Source organism: Pipistrellus hanaki, assembly GCF_964339955.1.
Source record: "Pipistrellus hanaki genome assembly, chromosome: 3".
In the NCBI taxonomy this organism is placed as follows: Eukaryota; Metazoa; Chordata; class Mammalia; order Chiroptera; family Vespertilionidae; genus Pipistrellus; species Pipistrellus hanaki.
This window is the reverse complement of record NC_140505.1, coordinates 7,734,570-7,756,349: the sequence shown is the minus strand read 5'-3', so window position 1 is coordinate 7,756,349 and position 21,780 is coordinate 7,734,570. Positions and strand designations below refer to the sequence as shown.

Below are 21,780 nucleotides of genomic sequence, written 5' to 3'. Positions count from 1 at the left end.
TCCCAGAAACCCCAAGCTTACTGGCTCTTCACCCCCAGTAAGGCAGGCAGTGGTAGGGTTAATGACCATGTGGGTGATACACAGAGGGCTGTTATCTCTGAGATACACTGAGTTCCACAGATGAAGGGAGATTAGAATGGCACCAGGCACTGTGCTAGAGTCTGAACTGTTTTCTTTGGTTCTGTTTCACATCTGGGGAAAAAACACTCTTTAATCACACTCTTTAATCATTTTATTTCACACCAAACAATTGTGGAGACATTCAGGGTTATGTCCATTACTAGTTTAATTAGCAAATACTGGAAGCATGCCTCTGTGAGACATCACCCTTAGCGCCATTGTATGCTGTGTCTCTTTTTATCCCCATGGCAGGGATGTGAGGTAGATACCACTCTCACGGTTCTGCATTTCAGAGCCCCAAGGATCAGTGTTTGAATGAAACCCACATTGCAAAGCTTATACTTCAGAATGGCCTCCTCCCCACCTCTGAAGAGCTTCCTCATGCCGATGACTTCATCAGAGACTGTCCATCACGTTTCTGTGTTTTTTCCAAAATCCAGTCCAGGTACTCAGCAACTTTGGTGTAGACACCTGGTTGGTCCCTGCGGCCACAGCCATCACCCCAACTGGTGATGCCCACCAAATGCCAAATTCCGTTGTGTTTGCAAACTAAAGGACCACCTGAATCTCCCTGTATCACATGGACAGAAAAAGAAAGCAAGAGAAGGTTATGACAGATGTGCCTTTAACATTCTGTACTCACACCACACCCACCACACACATCCAATTTCTTAGAGATCTTCAGGCATCTCATAGGGCTCATTAGCTATTGAATGTGCTAAAAAATTATGTAATTCAATAATGTATTATCCAACGAAGAAGTGTTGATATCTTCATTCCACTGTCAAGTAAATCTAATATTCAGCCAGTCAATGATTATCCTTCATCATTGATGTTTCTATCCCTCTCTCCCTCTCCCTCCCTCTTTCTGAAAGCAATAAAAACATTTTTTAAAATGAGCTTAATATTCTTACATTTTAGTACAATTATTGTACTTACAATTGTCCTTCTTTAAACATAGCATTTCCCCGCACAGATTGTGACATATGTTATATAAATTATATATATTGAATATATATACATATATTCAATTTTAAAGGTTATGTATGAAATTATAAGATCATTTAACTCTAATTTTAAAAACTATAATGAAATATTCTATTAGAAAACATATTTTGAAGTGGATTTGCTCAAGTTTGCTGATTATTATAACTGAAGGCATTACCTTACAAGCATCTTTTCCCCCTTCTTTATAGCCAGCACAGATCATCTGTTTGGTTATTTTGTACTCTCTATATCTTTTCTGGCATTCTTCATTTGGTACCAAAGGAATATTTGTTTTTTTAAGGATATTTTGGATCTCACCTATGAAGTAACCAATATATAACTTCAGAAGGAAGAAATACAATAAATGTGAAAATAAGACTGAAGTCTTAACGCAAATCAATCAGAATGATGAACTTTGCATTAAGGCCATTCCTTTAGATATACATGCTAAACATGAGAAGGGAGAGTTACACATCACACACACACACACACACACACACACACACAGAAACTCACACAGAAAGAGAAGGGGAACTGTACCTTTTATTGGTCTCTGATGCTGTGTTAGAACAACCCCAGACCCCAAACTGATCAGAAACTTTGCTTCTATATTCTCTGCCATTCTTTCATCTCAATAGAAGATTCTCAGAAATTCCCTCCTCTTGCCTACAATTCAAAAGACTAAAGCTCTTACCTTATTTTTGATTTATATATTAAAAATTCTAATTTTAAAATATATGACTAAAATTATAAACCAAATTTCTGCAATAGAGAAGCATTTTGCTCTTCAAGTAAAAGCAAGTCAGCATTTTCCATGAAGAACAATTTATTTACAAATAATTTCTAGATAAAGTTACTTTTAAATCTTCCTATCTGGAGTAGTCAAAAATTTGAAAAATTTGAATTAGTTGGATAAAGAACTGAATCAGGAATGTCATTTTGGAAGGTTTCCTGAAATTTTCAAGGGCAATTGAAATGCCCCTGATATTCATAAGCAGGTGTTCTTAACCTAAGGTCCATAGAAAGAATTCACACTGTCCATAAACTTGGATAGAGGAAAAATGCATCCTTTTTTCATCAACCTTCAACTGAAATCTAACAATCCCTTCAATTATGAGAGTAGGCAGCAATCTCAGGAGTGTTAGTTGTACCTATGACTTTCCCATAACTCCAAATTGCAAGTATGTTCCTATTGATTTGCACTTGCGACAGATAACTGAAATGATCATGTGTTCTCATCACAATTTCAAATTGTGGTAGTTATTACAACAATTTGCTATTTAATCTATTCTAATAAAAGGGTAATATGCTAATTAGACTGGACGTCCCTCCAGACAAAGCCACCGTGGCAAGGCTGAGGAATACGTGGTTAGGTGTGTCCAGGCCAGCAGGGGAGAACAGTTAGGGGCAACCAGCCAGGCAGGCAGGTGAGTGGTTAGGAGTCAGTGGTCCCAGATTGTGAGAAGGATGTCCTATTTCCAGTTTAGGCCCAATCCCACTGGCATCCCCTGAGGGGTCCCATATTGGAGAGGGTGCAGACTGTACTGAGGGACCTCTCCACCCCTCGCCCCCTGTGCATGAATTTGGTGCACCAGGCCTCTAGTATATTAATAAAGAAACACATGTATGACTATGTTATATCTTTTATAAAGTATTTTTGAGAACTGTCTTGCAATTTCATTGGTTGTTTTTTTAGTCCCATGTTTTTATTTAAGCATTTAAAAACATCATTCTGGAAGTGGTCCATAGGCTTTATCAAGATTGCAGGAAAGATGCATTAAAAAATAGATTAAAATCCTGCCATTCAGAGAGATGGTGTGCCTGTCTATATTCCTGGTCATGAATATCAAGGGGAAACGGTGTCACTGGAAAATAGGAACGTTATTAACACTACTAACAGAATGGGCCTCCATGGAATTGTTAGCCCTTTGGGGGACCGATCCTTTATTTGAAGTCAAATGATCTCCATTATAGAGTAAGGTGCTCAAAAGTGTATCTTATTAATTCTTCTAGGTCCAGGCAAAAACCCATCTTCTCGAGAGCCACTAAACCGATACTTGAGAATCAACAGATTGGAAAGACCATGAGAATGGATATAATTTTAGAGGCCGATTGAACTGATCCATGCCATGTGCTTTAACATAGGAGACTTGCTTTAGGAACAACATTTAAAATGTCACACTGTACCTCTTTCCTTTGTGTACCCCCATCCCGTTATCCAACAGTTGGTATAAATGGTATTTGTATCATCTTCAGAAGGGATGCATATTGGCTTTTGGAATTCTGAAAAGTAATTTTTAAATTAGAGTTAACGTTATAGATACTTTAAAAGTACACTCTTTCCCCCATATTCTCTTACTGTGGAGTAGCACTAACAAGAATAATGCTTTTTCCTCTTGCTCATTTTCTAAGGCCAATGATTCAAGAAAATATCTCACCATCAGAGCAATTTTCACATGACATTTTCCTTATTAAATTTTCTGTTTTAAAGCAAGAACCTCAGAACCCAAATGTACAGTCAAAAGTATTTATAAGTTCTGTCTCTTATTCTGTAGATGATATTTTTAATGGTCATGGAGTGTCTAACACTGTTTGAGGCACCAAGTTAAGTGGCTTAACTTATGAACTGACTTAAATATTCCAACAACACCATGGGGGTAATCATGCCCATTTCATAATTGAGAAAATCTGAGGTGTTAAGACGTAAAAGCAACGTGCCCAAGGTCACAGAATTGTTCCTGGACACAGTGCACCTTCAGCAACTGGGGGGTATTATTCCACCTGAAAGGAAGCACTTCTCACCACCGTGCACTGTCTTCCCAGTGCTGCCTCCTCCATCAGTATCTCCTCTGCTCAAATGACTCCTGGAGATTTATTCATTCCCCACTTGCCCCCACAGCCTCAATATGCCTCAGCCCCAGCAATGCTAATTCTTCTCCCCTCGTCAAAGGAAGCCACAGGCAGACACTTCAATGTCCATTACTTCGATAATGTCTGAGCAGTGGCACCCCTACCTGTGGGAACTAATAAACGTGTCTTGCTCCTACCTAGAGGAGACTTGGATGTCAGGCCACTGGTCTTATCTGCCCTGGCAAGCTTCACCTCCTCCCCAACCCCACCAACCAGAAAATAAAGACAGTCTCTGCAGATCCCACTCTGTCACTCAAATCGGTGTGAAAGCGTGACCCAGTGCCATTCAGCTGAACAACTTCTCCTTGAGCGTGCTACGTACCAGTATAATTCAAAGGAACCTCGAGCTTGATCAAGGCAATGTCATTAGTATTTTCTGTGGTGCTATAATTTTGGTGAATGATAATCTCTTCTATCCGTGAGAACGGTGTTTCCATTGTAATCTCTGACAAATCTAAAATGCCTGCATAAATGCGCCAAATATCCAAAAAGTTGAGCCTAGGGGAGAAAAATAAACACCTATTTGAAACTAGAACGGCTGGTATTGGACATTGGCCTTTTTTTTCTTCCCTTTACCTTTAATAAAAACAAAACAAACAAAACAAAACACTCAGAAGAGAATGCTATGTGTGATGTGTTTTACTTACCCAATCTCTCCTCCTGGCGATTTATCATCGCCCACGCAGCAGTCCTGAATCTCTGAAGATTTAGTTAACAACACTGAAAACACACATTTATGTAACGATTTCATGTTGGCGTAAGTGCAAGTACAAGTGTTGCTGTCTCATTCTGGGAGGCGCTGGTCGGGAGACACACCAGGAGTTTATCATGGAAAGTCCTGCTCAGCTCCTGGTCCTGAAGGCAACTGCTTGGCGACACTCAGAGCTGCGGGCAGTCAGGCTGAGTTTCACAAGCCCCTCTAAGAGGACAAATGAGGCGGGACTTCAGAGCCACTCAAAATCTATCTCTTATTTTGGGAAGTATGAACATTTAAATCAACTCTTTAAATCTGAACATAAACAAAGTAAACCTAAAATTATTATTTAATTTTGTGTAAAGGAAAGAAAGATTGGCTACCTCCAGCATGCCCCCTACTGCGGGTTGAACCCACATGTGCCCTGACCAGGAATCATTCAGTGATGGATTGGTGCATGGGACAACGCTCAGCCAACTGAGCACCAGTGGGGCTAACAGTAATTTTTAGATGGGGAAGGAAGGTGGGGTGTGGAATTCTATGGAAATAATACTTTTTGAAAAATATCAAGAACCTTTTATTTTAGGGCTATTGGCATCTCTTTTTTTTAAATTTCTTTATTGATTAATGTATTACATATGTATCCTTATCTCCCCATTGCCCCTCCCTGCACACTCATGCCCTCACCCCCCTGGTGTCTGTGTCCATTGGTTAGGCAGCCATTGGCTTACCAAAGCACCCAGATTTGGTTCTGATTGGTCAGTTTCTATGCCAGTCAGCGTCAAAAGCTCTGCCTCTTAGGCAGCCATTGGTTCTTCACAGAACCTTCATTTGGTTCTGATTGGTCAATTCCTATGCCCATCAGGGTCTCTGGGCCTATCAATGGGGCCTGATCAGAGAGGTGGGGCTGATCAGCATCCGCGGTGGAGGCCTGGAGAGAAATGGAGGCATGGCTGCTGACCAGACTGGGAGAGAAAGAGAGAGGCAAGTGCGTATCAAAAGCTGCCACAGAGGCAACAGATCAGTGCACGCTTCTCTCATCAGGCCTCTCTCTGGCTCTGGTTTGCAGCCCCCTCAGTAGTCAGTGCTGGAGTGACTGCAGGAATGACTTCCAGTTTGTTGTTAGGACCCAGGGCTTTTATATATTAGGATTATATTTCTTAAAATAGGGTAACAAACTATTTCATTTTTGTTTTTCTACTTACTATTAATATTATTTATTATATCTGTGAACCCATGGGCCTGAAAAAACTGTCTTTGAAAAAGACTTCAAACACCTGACTGGTCAGTGCTCAGATCCTACTAGCTGTTCAACATTTCTAATATCTTCTGCTTTAAAATATTTTTATTAAATAATAATAATCTTTCATTCTGAAACTGACATGATGATTGAGAAATCAATTATAGACTGTTTAAAAAAAAAAGCAAGATTGGGCCATGGATAACAAGAAGCCAAAACTTACCCATCAAAGCAATGGGCAGCAGTGAGGACCCACCGGCCTCCAATGATGGACCCTCCACACACGTGGCTCTGGGCTGGCAACTTCACGTGCAGGCTGACCTGCCAGGGCCACTCTCCCCAAGAGGAATTGGTTCCTCCTATGATACGTACATTGGATTTTGTCGTGCAAGCTGGAAAGAGAGTGTTGAAGTTAATGGCTGGAATCAGAGGTGAGTGGGAGTCCTCCTCAGCCAAGAGAGAAAGATACAGAATTCCATCCCATTAGGACTCTGCAAGCTATTAAGACAATGCAGAAGCCCTTCACAGCTCTATGGGAAAATGGGGTGCACTCACCGGAGCTGTCCCCACTTCGACACAACCTCAAAGAATAGCCAGATCTTGCTTGCATCCCATATGTGATTCTAGTCGGAGAGCCATCCAAAGATAATCGCAAGGAACACTTACACCTACATGACATGATCAGAACAAAAGGTAAACTCTCAAAGGTGGGTACATTTCATGGAATTGTCTTGCTGATGATCTTGGAAAAATAAACTCTCACTAACTTGTCTCCTTGACAGTCTTCTGGGAGTAAAGAGTATGTGAAAAACTGACAGCGCACCATCTTCGTGCAGGTCTCCTGGCAACCACTCGCTCCTTTAACGAGGGACACGCTCAGTTCTTCCCCTCCAAAATCAACTCCTGCGTAAACTTTTGAATGGCAGGGCTCTGTGGTGATTATAAACATAAGAAGATATAAAATGCAAAAAGCAATAAGCCATATTTACACAAGTTTCTAGTACACCAACGATTGTTTCATCACTGTTACTTGAATAATAAAATTGGTCACATTATCTGAAAGATGATGGAAACATTACCAGGCAAAGTTCGTTTGCAGGTCAGAAGGCTATATCCAGACACGGTGTTTTCCTGAGGAGTGGGGGAACTTGGTGTCCCACTTTTGGAAGTCTTAAGTAAACACACATTTCTATTAAAAAATAAAAATAAAAATAAAAAAAGCAAGGGAAAGAAAGAAATAGTGTTAAAGACAAATAAATCTAAACCAATTAAAAACAAAACAAAACAAAACAAAAAAACAGCACCCTGTCTATTTTATTCTTCTGAGTCTCTTCAAACTAATACAGACTGCAGGACTGGTTGAAAAAAAAGACAGAACAAAGAACACATTCTGGGGATTTATGCTGCTGACACTATTATATAACTGGATACTTTTTTTATTTTTTTTAAAAGAGAAACATTGATGTAAGAGCAGAACATTGATTAACTGCCTCTCACATGCCCCTAACTGGGGATTAAGCCCACAACTCGGACTGGGAATTGAATCTATAATCATTCAGTGCCCTGGACAATGCCCAATCAAGTGAGTCACACCGGCCAGGCCTAGATACTCTTCTCTTAGCTACCTATCTATATATATAAAAGCCTAAGAGACCATCCCAACCGAAAGGACAACCAAACAGGCTGCATGGGATGACTAGGCCAGAAGAGGGGGCAGTTAGGGGTGATCAGGCAGGCAGGCAGAAGAGCAGTTAGGAGCCAGTGGTCCTGGAATGTGAGAGGAATGTACAACTGTCAGTTTAGCATTGGGCCTATTGGGATCCCCTGAGGGGTCCCAGATTGGAGAGGGTGCAGGCTTGGCTGAGACGACCCACCACCCATGCATGAATTTCACGCACTGGGCCTCTAGTTGTATATAAAGAAAATAGTTGGTTGTCTGAGGGCAAAAAGGTCAAACCAGAACCTTAGCCAGGAGAAGCAGGGCTCTGATTTCTGAAACAAAGGAGTTAGAAGGAGATGCTTAAAGAATATGCTTCTGGTGAGTGATACAAAACATTAAGCTAATACAAAACATTAAGATCAGCAGTAAAGAGATCAGATCCTTCTTTTTCCGTGGCTGGTCCCTGGACTCTGTGGTATGCTGAGGAAGAGGAGGAGGGTACAGAAGTCTGCTAATCTCCTAACTAATTTGCACCTGGCAGAAAAGTACCTGCTTCACTGGTGGGGGTACAGCATTCTGAGTGAAATGAACCAAACTTTTAAAAGACTCAACGCATAAAATAAAAGTGATGATGGGACAGCAGCAAATGCTACACATTCCAACTCACCTCTCTGATTCTATATTCCAGTCGTTGGTATAGAAAGTAAAGAAGAGGCAGTTGGGGTGATAGGTGCAAATGGTTCGACAGACAAAAGCATCTGGAGTGATAACTCTGGCAACGTCCACATCCGAAAATGCCGTATGTTGGAACATGTTCATGTGGCAGCCTGTGAACTCACAGAGGGAAGGTGCTACTCAGGAAATGGCGGAGCACTAAATGTACACGTACTTGGTCATCACAACTAAGGAAATTATGGCGATTCACAGCACTAAACATCTTAAGTAAAAAAATGTCAACATATCCCAAACCTTGTTTACCATTTGGAAGAAGGAAAAATTGGTCTAACTCTCATACAAGACATATTCCTATGTCAGAGAAATAAAACAGCTCAACCTATGCTCCTAGCTCTATTCTAACCAATGCAAAAGATATGGCAATAGGTTACTCAGCATTGGTTCATACTTTCTTTATATTACCTTGACTCTAAATTCCAGGCCTTAGGAACATGAGGTTTTGTGTTATATTTTCTTGAGTATTGTGCAAAAGATTTTAATAAAAACAGATTAAGAAAAGCATCAGCCCCGGCCAGTGTGGCCTAGTGATTGAGTGTCAACTCATGAACTAGGTGATCAAGGTTCAATTCTCAATGAGGGAACATGCCCAGGTTATGGGTTCAATCCCTAGTAGGCAGCATGCAGGAGGCAGCCGGTCAATGTTTGTCTCTCATCATTAATGTTTCTATCTCTCTCTCAGTCTTCTTTCTTCTCTGAAATCAAGAAAAACACATTTTTAAAAAGAAAGAAAAATATCAGTTAGCTAACAAAAATGTCATGTGCCCAATGAAATTAGAACAGAAGAAAATCCACTTTCATTATTCTTATTTAATCTTATTCTGAATTACATTTTGTGTTTACGTTACTGTGTAGAGGGACCCCTGAGAAGGCACATGGACATTTCTTTAATTATTGTCAGCTGAACTCAGGGCGATAGGCAGAGCCATACCCTGGAACATACTTCTCCAAAAAGGCTGGACATGTTACCAGTACTGACATTTAACCTTGCCCAGGTGTCAAAGGTAGCAGGCTTAGATATGTATATCTAGTCAAGCACCAGGAATGCTTGGGCCTATTCAAGAATGCAAATAAGCTCCTTTGATCCTAAGTTTTGGTGGTATTTGGGGTATATAATAAAAACTTTCTGTTATTTGGAGGTATATAATAAACACTAAACACACTGTATGGGCTCGAGGTCCTTGCCCCTCCATCAGAGGAGGCAGTGTTTCACCCAGCTCCCAGCTTTAAAAATCTATCTCTGCATCTTCTGCCTTTCTTTCTATCTTTCTATCTTTCTTTCTTTCTTTCTTTCTTTCTTTCTTTCTTTCTTTCTTTCTTTCTTTCCTTCCTTCCTTCCTTCCTTCCTTCCTTCCTTCCTTCCTTCCTTCCTTCCTTCCTTCTTTCTTTCTTTCTTTCTTTCTTTCTTTCTTTCTTTCTTTCTTTCTTTCTTTCTTTCTTTCTTTCTTTCTTTCTTTCTATTATTTTTCAATCCCTGGTTGCCTCCACTTAGAACCAGTTTATTCATCTCTCTTTCCATGATGGACATGGAAAAGGGAGATCCCCGCCACATCTGGCCCCCGCATTACTGTACTCATTTGATAGCACATAAATTATTCTAAAATTATAAAATTTAAATAACAATTATAGCAATTATGAAAAGATAAAAAATTTAATTTAATGCACTAAGTTAGATGAGGAGAGAGCACCCTCTATAACATAATCATCTTCAAAGGGGCAGGCTAGGAATTTAGACCTCAACTATTGAAATCTTTAATAGACTCTTGAAGCTGGGAGAGAACTTATGGGTCATCCATGTCAACCTATAACTACATTCTTTCAAAGATATCCCCAGCAAGTTGTCCAAGTGTTACTTAGACATTTACATTGATAAGGAGCTCACTACCTAATGACAAAGGCCAATTTCTTTCTGAACAACTCTTAGTATTAGAAACTTTTCTTATTTTCTTCATGATAATATTTACCTAGCTCTCTTATGCAACCACACAAATTAAACTAAACCCTTTCCCAATGGCAGATCTTCAAAACACACAAAAAATTAAGACAGTCATCCTGGCCCTTTTTCAGGTGAAATATCTTTAGCTTACTACTTTAACCATTTTTAAAATTTCCCATCACTTCCAGATGTCTTACCCTCCTGGTTATCCTCTTTTGAAGAGGGAATACAATTTTCCAGTCACACCCTGAATGGAGAATGAATGCTATTGAATTCAGTGTTTTTTGGGGGATGATGAAAATATTCTGGGACTGCATAGTGGTGACCGTCAAACAATTTTGTGAATACAGTGAAAATCACTGAATCGTAGATCTTAACACGTTTAATTATATAACAAATAATTATAAATTATATAACAAATGTAAATTATATAGTAAATTCTAAAAACTATGAAAATATATACTATATTAAAATATCACACAAGAAACATAAAAGATTTGCCTATTAAAAATTAAAAATCAGCTGAGACGGGTTTATCTCAGTGGATAGTGTGGGCCTGTGGACTGAAAGGTCCCGGGTTTGATTCCAGTCAAGGGCATGTACTTGGTTGCAGGCACATCCCCAGTGGGGGGTGTGCAGAAGGCAGCTAATCGATGTCTCTCTCTCATTGATGTTTCTAGCTCTCTATTCCTCTCCTCCTCTCTGTAAGAAATCAATAAAATATATTTTTTTAAAAATTAAAAATCAGTACCATTTGAACCAATAAATCTGGTTCCCATTGGGGGAGGAGAAAAGGGTGGTTCTGTAGAAGAGAAGGAACAGATAAGAAAAGAGATGCATTGTTGCTGACTTCCCAATCTTCCATGGAGGGGTCCAGGCCAGCACCCACTATAGGGCTTGGCACAGAGTTGTCGCTTGATACTTTGTAGAATTGGCTATCATTGATCTGATTTCAATAACAATTTATCTTTCCTGCCCTGATCAGCTATTTTCTTGATAATTCAAACTGAAATCACTTGTTTGTCTGACTCTACAGGGTTTCAGGGATTCCTTATGCCAGAGTCACTAACTAGACATGGACACCACCAAGAAATGACCCTCTAGCTTTCTTTGCCATATCACTGCACTAGCCTCCCATCGCTCCTGTAACAAATGACCATCAGTTTAGTGGTTTAGAGCAACACATCTATTTTCTCACAGTTCTGGAGAGGAGAAGTCTGAAATGGGTCTTACTGACCTACAATCTGGAGGGCTTGTTGTCAGGGCTTCCCTAGCCTTTTCCTACTAGGGGCCACCTGCATTCTTTGGCTCATGGACCTTTCCTCCATTTTCAAATCTCTCTCTCTCTCTCTCTCTCTCTCTCTCTCTCTGATGGTTCTGTCTCCCTCTTTTATAAGGGACCTTGTCACTTCATTGGGCCCATCCACATAATTCAGAATCATCTCCACTGTCAAAGTTCTGACCTTAGTCACACCGACAAAGCCCCTTTTGCCCTTTCAGGTCACATAATCAGAGGTTGTGAACTCATTAGGAGAGCTCTTTTTCTGCCTACTACAATTACATAGTGAAAGAGTAGCCATCGGATTACCAATTTCTGAGATTGCACAGGACTTCAGGGAGAATCCAGAGGCCACGTTTTCTATCACTTTTATACTGGTTGGTGTTCCAGTTGGACTGTGTTTTAATAGGCAGTTGTTCCTGTAGGTGAAGAAAGGAGGTTACTTTGCTTCCTACACTGCAAGCTCCACACAGCCAGCCATTTCACGTTGAAATGATCCATGGTTCAGGAAAAATAAACAAAACAATCTAAACAATGACTGATAATAAAATAAACATCCTCCTCCTCTGCAGAGGAAGTTAAGGAGAGAATGGTGAGGGAGACCTTACTCTGTAAGATTTTTTCTACTGAACCTTTATTCCACAAGCACAGCTATCTGAACCAAATGAAAATTACTCTCTTCAGGGAAAATGACACCAAAGTAAGTTTATAAGGAGAGTGCTTAGGTCTAAAAGCCCTGTTTAGTTTTCAGGTGAAAAATAAAAAAGATTAAGAAAAATGCAATCCTATATAATAAAAGGCTAATGTACAAATCGACTGAACGGTGGAACGACCAGACACTATGACACACACTGACCAGGAGGGGGCAGAAAACTCTATGCAGGAGCTGCCCCATGGTGGTCAATGTGCTCCCACAGGGGAGCACCACTCAGCTAGAAGCCGGGCTCAAGGCTGGCAAGAAGCAGTCCTAAGCCGTCAGCTGGGCATCCCCATGGGCTCTCAGACTACAACAGGGCGCAGGCTGGACTGAGGGACATCCCCCCCCCCCAGGTGCATGAATTTCATACACTGGGCCTCTAGTTCAATCATAAAATCACTCTGGTAAAGAACAAACACTGTGAATTTTGCTCACCGGTACTCCGCATCATGAAATGTTTGCCTGGCATAGGTGAAAAATTTGCAGTGAATGCTATTGGTGCACCTTTTTTGGCATTCTTCAACACTTTCAACCTTAGATACATTGAAGTTGACTCCTCTCATATCAATTCCTTCATAAATGTCTCTGTGGCAAGCTGTACAAATAAGATGCATAGGGCAAATTCAGATTCCCTTCTAGAAGGTGACCATCTCTTTGAGATGTGTAGTTTTGAAGGGTGATATTCTGGTTTTGGCTACTGCCTAAATCATTAGGGGATTTCGGCTTTTTATTACATCATTAAGTGATCAAACTGCTTGGAATAAACACATTCCAATATGTGTTAGAGAACTGTCATGGAAAGGGGTTACTTTGCTTCTAAAACAGCAAGGTATGTGCAGCAATACTTTGTGTGCAGGTAATACTTTGCTGAAATGGTCAATGAGCAGTAGAAGATGAGGCAGTAGCAGTGAGGCCCTGCTACTGTGTGCTAGGCAGTTGCCTCAGTAAAGCCTTGACCTTTTGCATTGAGTGAAGAAACTTCTTATCTCTTTGCCTATTCCTCGGTTTTCAACTACTCCTGTCTGGCTGCAAATTGCATCTGTAAGCCCAGTGACTGACATCTCTATGTCACATCATTGACATACAATGTGAAGAGTTCTTTGTATGCATAGTGAAACCATTTCCCTTCTTCCTTTTAAGTTTTCTTAAATTCCACTTACCCATCCTTCCAGTTAAAATGTATCTTATATTAAAAAAAAAATAGATAATTCTTTTCACAGAGAAGCAAATTTATGAGTTAGGTTCTGTTTTTCCTTAAAGAAAAATAATCTATTGTATGCATTGTTCCACTCCTAAGAGTTAAGGTTGAAAAGGTCCTAAAACTAGACTTAATGGTGGGAATGACAGAAAACACACAAAGGATTAGAAAAACAATACATTGAGGTAGGCATGACATTGGACTATTCATGGTGCTTCACGCACACAGGAGTTTGCAGATTGCAGAAATGGAGTATCTTCCCAGTTCTGCTGCATATGAAAAAAGAAACAGTCTAAGAGGTGGGATGAGATACTTACAAACCAACACTTTTCTTTATGGATAGTTTAAAGCTACAAACCTACTTCTAAATTTTTGAAACTAAAATTGGTCCTGAGTTTAGAAACTTTATTTGCCTGGAAATTTTTCACTTTAATTTTTTTAAGTTATTTTGGGAGAGTTAGAAGGCAACATTAAATCAAGCTATATGAGTAGACTAATGGGGAGGGAGCAATAAAGAGAATTGGAAAGGCACAATGTTATTTTTCTTTAAATTTCATTATGATATTATAATTAAAAATAATGCTTTCTTGGATAATTTACACTAAATTATTTTAAGATATAAATGTGGTCTTATAAATTAGAAAATGTACTTCTTCTATTGGGTGAGGCACAAAATGTTATGTGCTGAGGGAGTGGTGTTAATGGGAGAGGAAAGGACAGAAAGTTTGTAAACATCTGAAATTTTGAACTATAAGGTCCACTGTAGAAAGGAAATATAGAATAGCAAAGGTGAAGAGTCACAATATGATTATTTTTAGTTTCTGCCAACCTATCAGTTAAGAGAATCTTTTGAGTATTTTTTTGTTTTCTGATCAGTCATGTGAGAATTACAGGTCATTTGCCTTAAATTTATGAGGATAGGGTTGGGAATTATTTACCAACACATTAGTAGCAATAAACATCAGAATTAAAGTTCCCTGGCCTTCTAGTCCTCACGTTGCTTCTAAGCAGTGTTGTTTTTAGCAAGAATTACAGAACCCAGCCCTTAGGATGGGGGTTAGCAGGCTTTCTTAACCTTAGCACTGCTGATATTTGAGGAAGAGTATCTTTGCTGGAGGTCTTCCTTGTGTCCTGTGGAATGTTTAGCAGTATCTCTGATATCTACTCACTGGGTGCTAATAGCATCATTCCCCAAGTTGTAACAACTGAAAAAAGTCTCCAAACATTGTCAAATGCCCCCTGGAGAAATGACAAAATTGCTCTGGGTGAGAATCAGGAGGAACCACTGAGATGGCCCCCTCTGGGTTCTCTTTAAGATTCTTCTCCGGAATCAAGGAAAGATCACTGTCTGGATGTGCATTTCCTTTCTGCAACTCTTACCCTGTAATGCTAAGGTCATCCTAATATATAAAAATTCTGGGTCATAAGGACCAATAATGACCAACTAGAGGCTGACCAAAAGGAATCAGTGCTGGCCCTGCCCCCATGCAAGCAGTTAGGAATAATCAGGCAGAGGAGTTAGGGGTGATCAGGTAGGCAGGCGAGTGGTTAGGGGAGATCAGGCAGGCAGACAGTCCTTCACCGGGCTGGCCCTACCCCCAAGCAAGTGGTTAGGGGCAATCAGGCAGGCAGGCAGGGAGGCAGAATTGTAAGGGGTGATCAGACCAGTGATTAGAGGCAATCAGATAGGCAGGCAAGCAGTTAGGGAAGATCAGGTAAACAGGCCAGTGCTTTGGAGTGATCAGGTAGGCAGATGGCCCCTTGCAGGGCTGGCCCTGTCCCCCAGCAAAGAAAGAGGGAGGCCCAGGCCAGCCATACCATTGCATCCTAGCCTGTGGCCTGCAGAGGGAGGCCACCGATGGCAGAGGAGTGGGAGCAGTGCTACAAGATGGCAAGCAGTGGCAGTGGCGGGGGTCAGGCCAGCTGCCTGCAGCCTGGGAAAGGAAAGCCCCGATAGGCCCTGATCTCAGGCCAGACCTAGGGGCCCTACCCGAGGGGTCCCAGATTGTGAGAGGGTGCAGGCAGGACTAAAGGACCTCCCTAATGCACAAATTTTCATGCACCAGGCCTCTAGTAAATAATAAGGGCTCACTAAGCATGTGTGGACTAAAGACAAAAAGATACATCCAGAGCACTAGCCCTCTGTCATCTTTCTCAGAGCTCCCTTCCAAATATCTGCAGGAATACGGACTTGGAGCAGAAGCTACTCTTAGGGGAGACTCATTATTCATTGAAATTGAGCTGAGCAATCTGCCCCTTACCACTTATCCGATGACCACATTGCTTTAAGGAGTGTCCAGAAATGGCACCTGTCCGTGGCACTCTCGGCAGAGCTCCTGTAACACTGTCTTTCAAGAAGCAACCAAACCTGTTTTGAAAAACAGCGTCACTTAGGAAGTAGAGGAGTAAATGCACATTGAGGAAATGTCTAGCATTTTTGCACACTAATAAATAGAGCCAGCAATAAGAAAAACAGGGAAGCTTCTCTGACTCTTGCTGAAAAGAACATTGTTAGAGACAATACAACAATATTTAATGGTATTTGTAACACCTAACTTTTGCCTTGTTTTCCTTTCCATTCACAGTTTTAAGTAAAGAAAGTCAGTCATATCAAAGAGTTAATGACGTTTCCTGAGGTCCTAGACTTTGGAGGAATTATGTTCCTCTCTAGTGATTATTTTTATATATGCTTTCATTTACTTAAGAAATTATTTCCTCCTCGCCTGTATGGCTCAGGAGGTTCACAGTTGGATTTAAGGTCAGGACACATAACCCAGTTACAGGTTCGAACCCCAGTAGGGGGCATGCAGGAGGCAGCTGATCAATGATTCTCATCATTAATGTTTCTATCATTCCCTCCCTCTCCCTTGCTCTCTCTGTAATCAAGTAAACAAAAAAAGAAAGTATTTCCCTAGCCAGTGTGGTTCAGTGGATAGAATGTTGGCCTGTGGACCAAAGGGTCCTGTGTTTGATTCCAGTCAAGGGCACATACCTTGGTTGCAGGCCTGGGCCCTGGTCAGACATGTACAGGAGGCAACTGATCGATGTGTTTCTCTCACATCGATGTTTCTCTCTGTCTTTCTCTATCTCTTTCAGTCTCTCTAAAAAAATCAAAAGAAAAATATCCTTGGGTGAGAATTAACAACAACAAAAATAAATTATGTCAGTTATGAGAGTTGAATCTACATATGGTGTTTATCTTGCTTATTACCTCCTTCTAGTCCACACCTGATGAAAGACTTTTTTCCATCTTTAATGTCAATCTTAATGGTAATTTCATTATTCTACAACCTAACTCAACTTTTTATTTAAGTTATAGCCTCTCACATCCAATTCTGGGTTTTCTGTACAAGTTTAACTTGTAGAATCAAAGGCTGGTTGTCTAATTAGTATTTTTTAAAATTCAAATAGAGTGAAGATTAAAAAAGAATTATAAATGTGGAAATGGGAATGATGAAGAAACATTCATTCTGGACATTGATCAAAATTAAAGAAAAGTACAATCAAACTATGGCTGTATTTAGGCAAATTTATGACCTAGTAACATTTTTTATTAAAACTATTTTTCAGTGCTCTTACTTTTCCAAATTACCAGTTAAAAATATATATTCAATCCCCATAAGTACCCTAGATGACCCAACTGTCTTACTATAAGCACCATTCAGACTTGGCCCCTCCTAAGGTCACAAGTTCTGGGTCTTATTCAATTATAGTCTCATCAAAATGCTTTCTTTCCATTCTATTTTCTTAAGAAGGTGCTATCAATAGTTGTGACCGTGAGTCCTTGAGCTGGTGAAATATACACCTGTTATTAGGTCCCTTCTTGAAACAATGGCTTCACCCTGCGATTCACAAGCATTCTCCTTGTAAACCTTTGATAGAAAATGACTAGCTTCTACTACTGTAAGTGAATGCAGCACTTGATAAAAATGCAGATTTCCAGGCCAAAGCACCTTAGATTCAGTAGGTCTGGATTTCAGCCTAAGAAATTACATATGGAAGATTCACTCTAGGTGATTTCTTGAACCCCATTTAAGAAACATTCCCCTGTGAGATGCTGCACCCCTGTGCACACACCTGCTTCCATTTTGAAAAACGACTGGCTTCCCCAATCAGGAAACACCACCTTTTACCTTTTGTCGGTGCCTTTAGGTGAGCTTGCATGGAGGAAGCTGAACAGCAGGCACCTGGGATGGAAGGTGCACATCACCTGGCAGTGACGGGCGCTCGGGGTGTACATGGCGGTCACATCCCCGCCTCTGAAGAAGACATTCGGGTATAGTTGAGTCCGGCATCCTGTGATATTATCATTGAAAACACACACGTCAATTTGGAAGAAATGCAAATAATGCTTTTACTGTAACTGTATCTGTGTTCTGATCCCTCTTAATTCCTCCATGGAATACCCAAAGATCTGTGCGACACAACTTTAAGTAGAGAGGCAGAATATAACATATTTGAATGGTATGATGCAAAGGCATTTTATGGGTACTTCTATATGAAAAAGCACTGGGGTGGATTTTTGTTAAATCTAATAATAAATTGCACATAGAATATTGCCAAGAAAACTCAATCCTAGCTTGGCCTCTCCCTGTTGCCTGACATGCTATGAAAATATCATGTCTTAAAAATAATGAAGTATGGTCTCTTTTCAAAACACTTTCTTAACAAACATACCCCTGGTTTCTCACAATAGTTCTGTAAGGGAAGCTAGAGACAGGCTTGACAAGCTGCATCTGAATTTTCTTTTTTTAAGAAAGCAGTTAAGTAACCTGGGTTCCAGAGCAGAACCGACTTATGCATGACCCACAGGGCTAATGAGTGTCCCGGGACATAAACCCGGCCCCTCCGACTTCCCATCTTGTTCCCTCCATTTTTTTTTTTTTTTTATATTTTTTTTTTTTTTTTTTTTTTTTACAGAGAGGAAGAGAGTGGGATAGAGAATTAGAAATATTGATGAGAGAGAATCATCGATCAGCTGCCTCTTGTAAACCTCTTACTGGGGATGTGCCCGCAACCAAGGTGTTCATGCCCTTGACCGGAATCGAACCTGGGACCTTTCAGTCCACAGGCTGACGCTCTATCCACTGAGCCAAACCGGTTTTGGCCCATTTGTTCCCTTTTATTGTCCAATAGTAAATGTTTTTCCTTATCTCAGTTTAATCTAGCAAATTATCCGTTATTGGGCATTTATTAGGAATGAGTGCAAGGCAGTGCTGGCTCAGTCTCTACAAGCTCTGTTTTTAGATCATTTAAGCAAATGCATGTATATGCCAAACTGAAAATATATTTGGAAGTATTTGATTTTTGGAATTGTTCCTAGTTCTAAAGAAGCCTGCATCCCACTTATTATTATTGTTATCTTTACTCTCATGCTCTTGGGTTTACCTTGAAAAACCCACTTCAATAATAAGCTTTATCAACTCCAGTAGTACATTCCCTCTGGCTGGTCAACTGTCCGTTAACCACAGGATCTTCCCAAACAACCTTGTCCATGGCTTAGGGCAGCAGTCACGCTTCAATGTTAATCATGTCTATGCTTGTATTGCCTTTCAGCTTAGACACATGTATTGCATTAACACTCAGGCTTAAATTTCCTCTGCACTGTCCAACCCCTCTGAGGGTTCTAGCCCTGGGCTCTATTCTGATAACCCAGCCTAAGAAAATTGCTTCTCTCCCTCTCAGAGGTGTGGCTAAGAGCACTTGCCTTTGGGTAAGGTTTATATTTAGGAAGAACAGAGATCTCTTTAGTTGGGAGCTTCTGGGAATACAAGTGCCAAGAATGCAAAAGTGGCCTGCTTCTGAGGTGACTGATGTTTTGGGCTGATTCATAATTACTAAGCTGCCACCTTCCCCATCTCAATGCTCAGGAAGGGTCAAACAATGAGTAGTTAGCCTGAGAGCCCCCATTCTGAGCCTGAGCCTTTGTCAACTGCCAGGTGCCTGGGCCAAGGGTAAGGCAGCTAGCAATACACTAACTTGGGAGAGAACCAGAAAGTTCTAGCGAGTGTTCTTGTTTATCCTCATAAGCTGGTGATGATGATGATGACAACTTGATGAGAGGCTTTCTGTGTTGTATGTAGAGTGTATGTAAAACAATGTGACACAGGTCATCTCATAACATAAAGTTATGTTTCATCACCCTGGGCTCTGTGACCATAGACTTTGGGATATTTGGTTTTATTTTTATTTAATTACATAATCAATAAGTAGATTACAAAATCAAAGCATTCAGGTTTTTAAAAATTGGGTGAAGAATATGAAAAGGTAATTTGCAAAAGTAAAACAAGTGACTAAGTATATGAAAAATTGTTAAGAATCGTAACTACAGGCAAGTTAAACCAACTAGATGCCATTTTACTCACCAGAGTAGCCAACATTTTAAATTATCTACATTCCCTGTGTTGAGGTGCTGACTTTAGTTGCAAATGACAAAAAAGCAAACAAACAGAAAGCCTAGTTCAAAGTTCAAAGTAACCGAGTACAAATGAAATGTACCAGCTCAGACCCCAGCGTCCACGGTGAATCTGGATTCAGGCAGACCTGGGTGAGGGGCTCAGCTGACCCTATCATGACCCCATTTGTCTGCAGACCATTTCTCTGTTTCGGTGTCGCCTTTGCTCCACATAATGGCAAGACCGTGTCAGAGCCCAGGCCTCTGTGTGCTCCCATGGCTCACGTCCAGTTTGAAGGGAAAAAATCAGCGTTCTCTCTGGCAGTGCAAACAGCAGTGCTGTTGCCAGGCAGTGGCTCTGAGCAGGTCACCTCGGGCAGCAGGCTGTGTGTACTCACTGGTCAGCCTGCCTGGGTCACAGCCACCAGCGCATGGGCTCACACTGGGAGGCAGCAGTTTCCCAGAGATGAGTGAGGCCACTGCTCCAGAGAGGTGCAGAGGTGCCGGGACAGGAACAGCTGAGGAACATCCCAGGCAGCCTACGTGGGGAAATGATCCCTCCCATGGAGAGAAAGCCAGTTGTAGGAACAGCCTTTCTGGAAGTCACTTTCACAATGGAGTGCATGAAACCTTCCAAATCCTGACTTATTGTGGCCTGGCTCCCCCGCCCCCTCCCCTCCCAAAGCTCTATGTTCAGTAGCTTTTTCCAGTGGTGCCCAGCCCTTCCTAACTTCCCTCCCACACCCTTAACTGGAGGTCTTGTAGGCAATCCACTCACCACAAGAGACTGTAGCAAACAGGCAAATGAAATAAGCTGCTTGGCTGAAGGGAATCATCCTAAAAGAGAAAAGGACACATCTATGACTCTGCTGGGTGAGGTCTACTTAACATGAGCCTTAATCTAAGGTGACTTAGAGTTTCTTGTCAACGTGTGGTGGGTGAATGGAAGCACACAATTACCAACACAGAGAACACGGGTTTTCTACACATTCTGTGCCGTGGGACTCGACACAAGATGCAAAGTGAGACATGCAGAGGAATAATCGTGTTCACTGCTCATTGGTCACCTGTGTTGTTCGTCGTTATGGAAAGGGAATTGGTAGAAGGGAACTAAACAGTTGTGAATCCTCTGGATTTGAGCAGAAGGAAAATTTTTGTAAATAATGGCTATAGTATCATTCCAGATTCCCCAAGGAAAGCTCTCAAAATATTCAAGCACATTTATTAATTTCTAAATCAATGTTCTTTTGAGTTTAAAATAGCTAACACTTAAATATTTCCACATATAAGAGCACCACTTTCTCCAACACCTCCTAACTAGGCAGGCAATTAAAACAAACTAGTGGCTTCTTCATAACGTAAAAACTAGACTTAATTTTTTTTAAAAAAAAACCTGCTTTTATTTGGAAGCAATGGGAGTAATATAAATTCTCTACCTGAAGGCACAGCTGCTTCCGAGCTCCTGGGCTGAGGGTCTCCCGCTGAGGACAAAGGGCCACCCGTCTGCAGCCTCCCTGGGGCTTGCCTTTGCTATTGATTTTAGCTTTCTGCCAACAGTTTCAGCATTTTGTCCTGTCAACATGGTCCATGCCATTCGTGTGTCCAGCTATTGAATATATTAACTGTTTGTTGGGGGCATACAATTCGTACCCAGGTTTCCTTTTTGAAAAATGTTCATTACATTCCCCATTCTTTGGGGTCAAAATGAAGCTTAAACATCATCTAATAGGACTTTCCCCATTATAATTGCCTAGCTGCACAACTGAATGTCAGGTGGGTGAGGATAGCTGAACCTGAAAGGATCTTCTGGCAAAGGATACCTATCCCATGAGCCAAGAATCTACTAACACTGAAATTTAAGTACTGAAGGGAGTTAGCTGATGTCTAGGTCCTGCTCAAATCTAATTCAGAAAATAAGTTGTAACACGGTTGA

General features: G+C 40.9%; 1 protein-coding gene across 2 annotated transcripts; it reads right to left on the bottom strand.

The window, feature by feature from the left end:
- Positions 1–209: 209 nt before the first annotated feature.
- Positions 210–21,375, bottom strand: KLKB1 (kallikrein B1). 2 transcript variants are annotated; one of them, XM_084879159.1, is made up of 15 exons: positions 21,284–21,375; positions 20,626–20,684; positions 17,587–17,749; positions 15,715–15,821; positions 12,691–12,850; positions 11,868–11,977; positions 8,279–8,438; positions 7,031–7,140; positions 6,719–6,881; positions 6,507–6,619; positions 6,175–6,343; positions 4,340–4,515; positions 3,295–3,390; positions 1,286–1,425; positions 210–691 (listed from the first exon to the last, which is right to left on the bottom strand). In XM_084879159.1, the coding sequence occupies exons 2-15, from the start codon at positions 20,681–20,683 to the stop codon at positions 500–502; spliced, it is 1,917 nt and encodes a 638-aa protein (XP_084735285.1). In that variant the 5' UTR covers position 20,684; positions 21,284–21,375; the 3' UTR covers positions 210–499. The 2 variants fall into 2 exon arrangements, with proteins under 2 accessions (XP_084735285.1, XP_084735286.1); XM_084879160.1 differs by lacking the exon at positions 21,284–21,375 and having other exon boundaries at positions 17,587–17,712; positions 20,626–20,642.
- Between the last annotated feature and the right edge of the window lie 405 nt (positions 21,376–21,780).

Coding starts and splice junctions, on each gene's coding strand:
- KLKB1 (XM_084879159.1), bottom strand. CDS start 20,683: ATGATTCCCTTCAGCCAAGCAGCTTATTTCATTTGCCTGTTTGCTACA. Junction 17,750..20,625: donor GTTTGCTACAGTCTCTTGTG/GTGAGTGGATTG, acceptor ATAATATCACAG/GATGCCGGACTCAACTATAC. Junction 8,439..11,867: donor CTGTGCAATCTCAGAAATTG/GTAATCCGATGG, acceptor GTGAGTTCACAG/GCTGCCACATGAACATGTTC.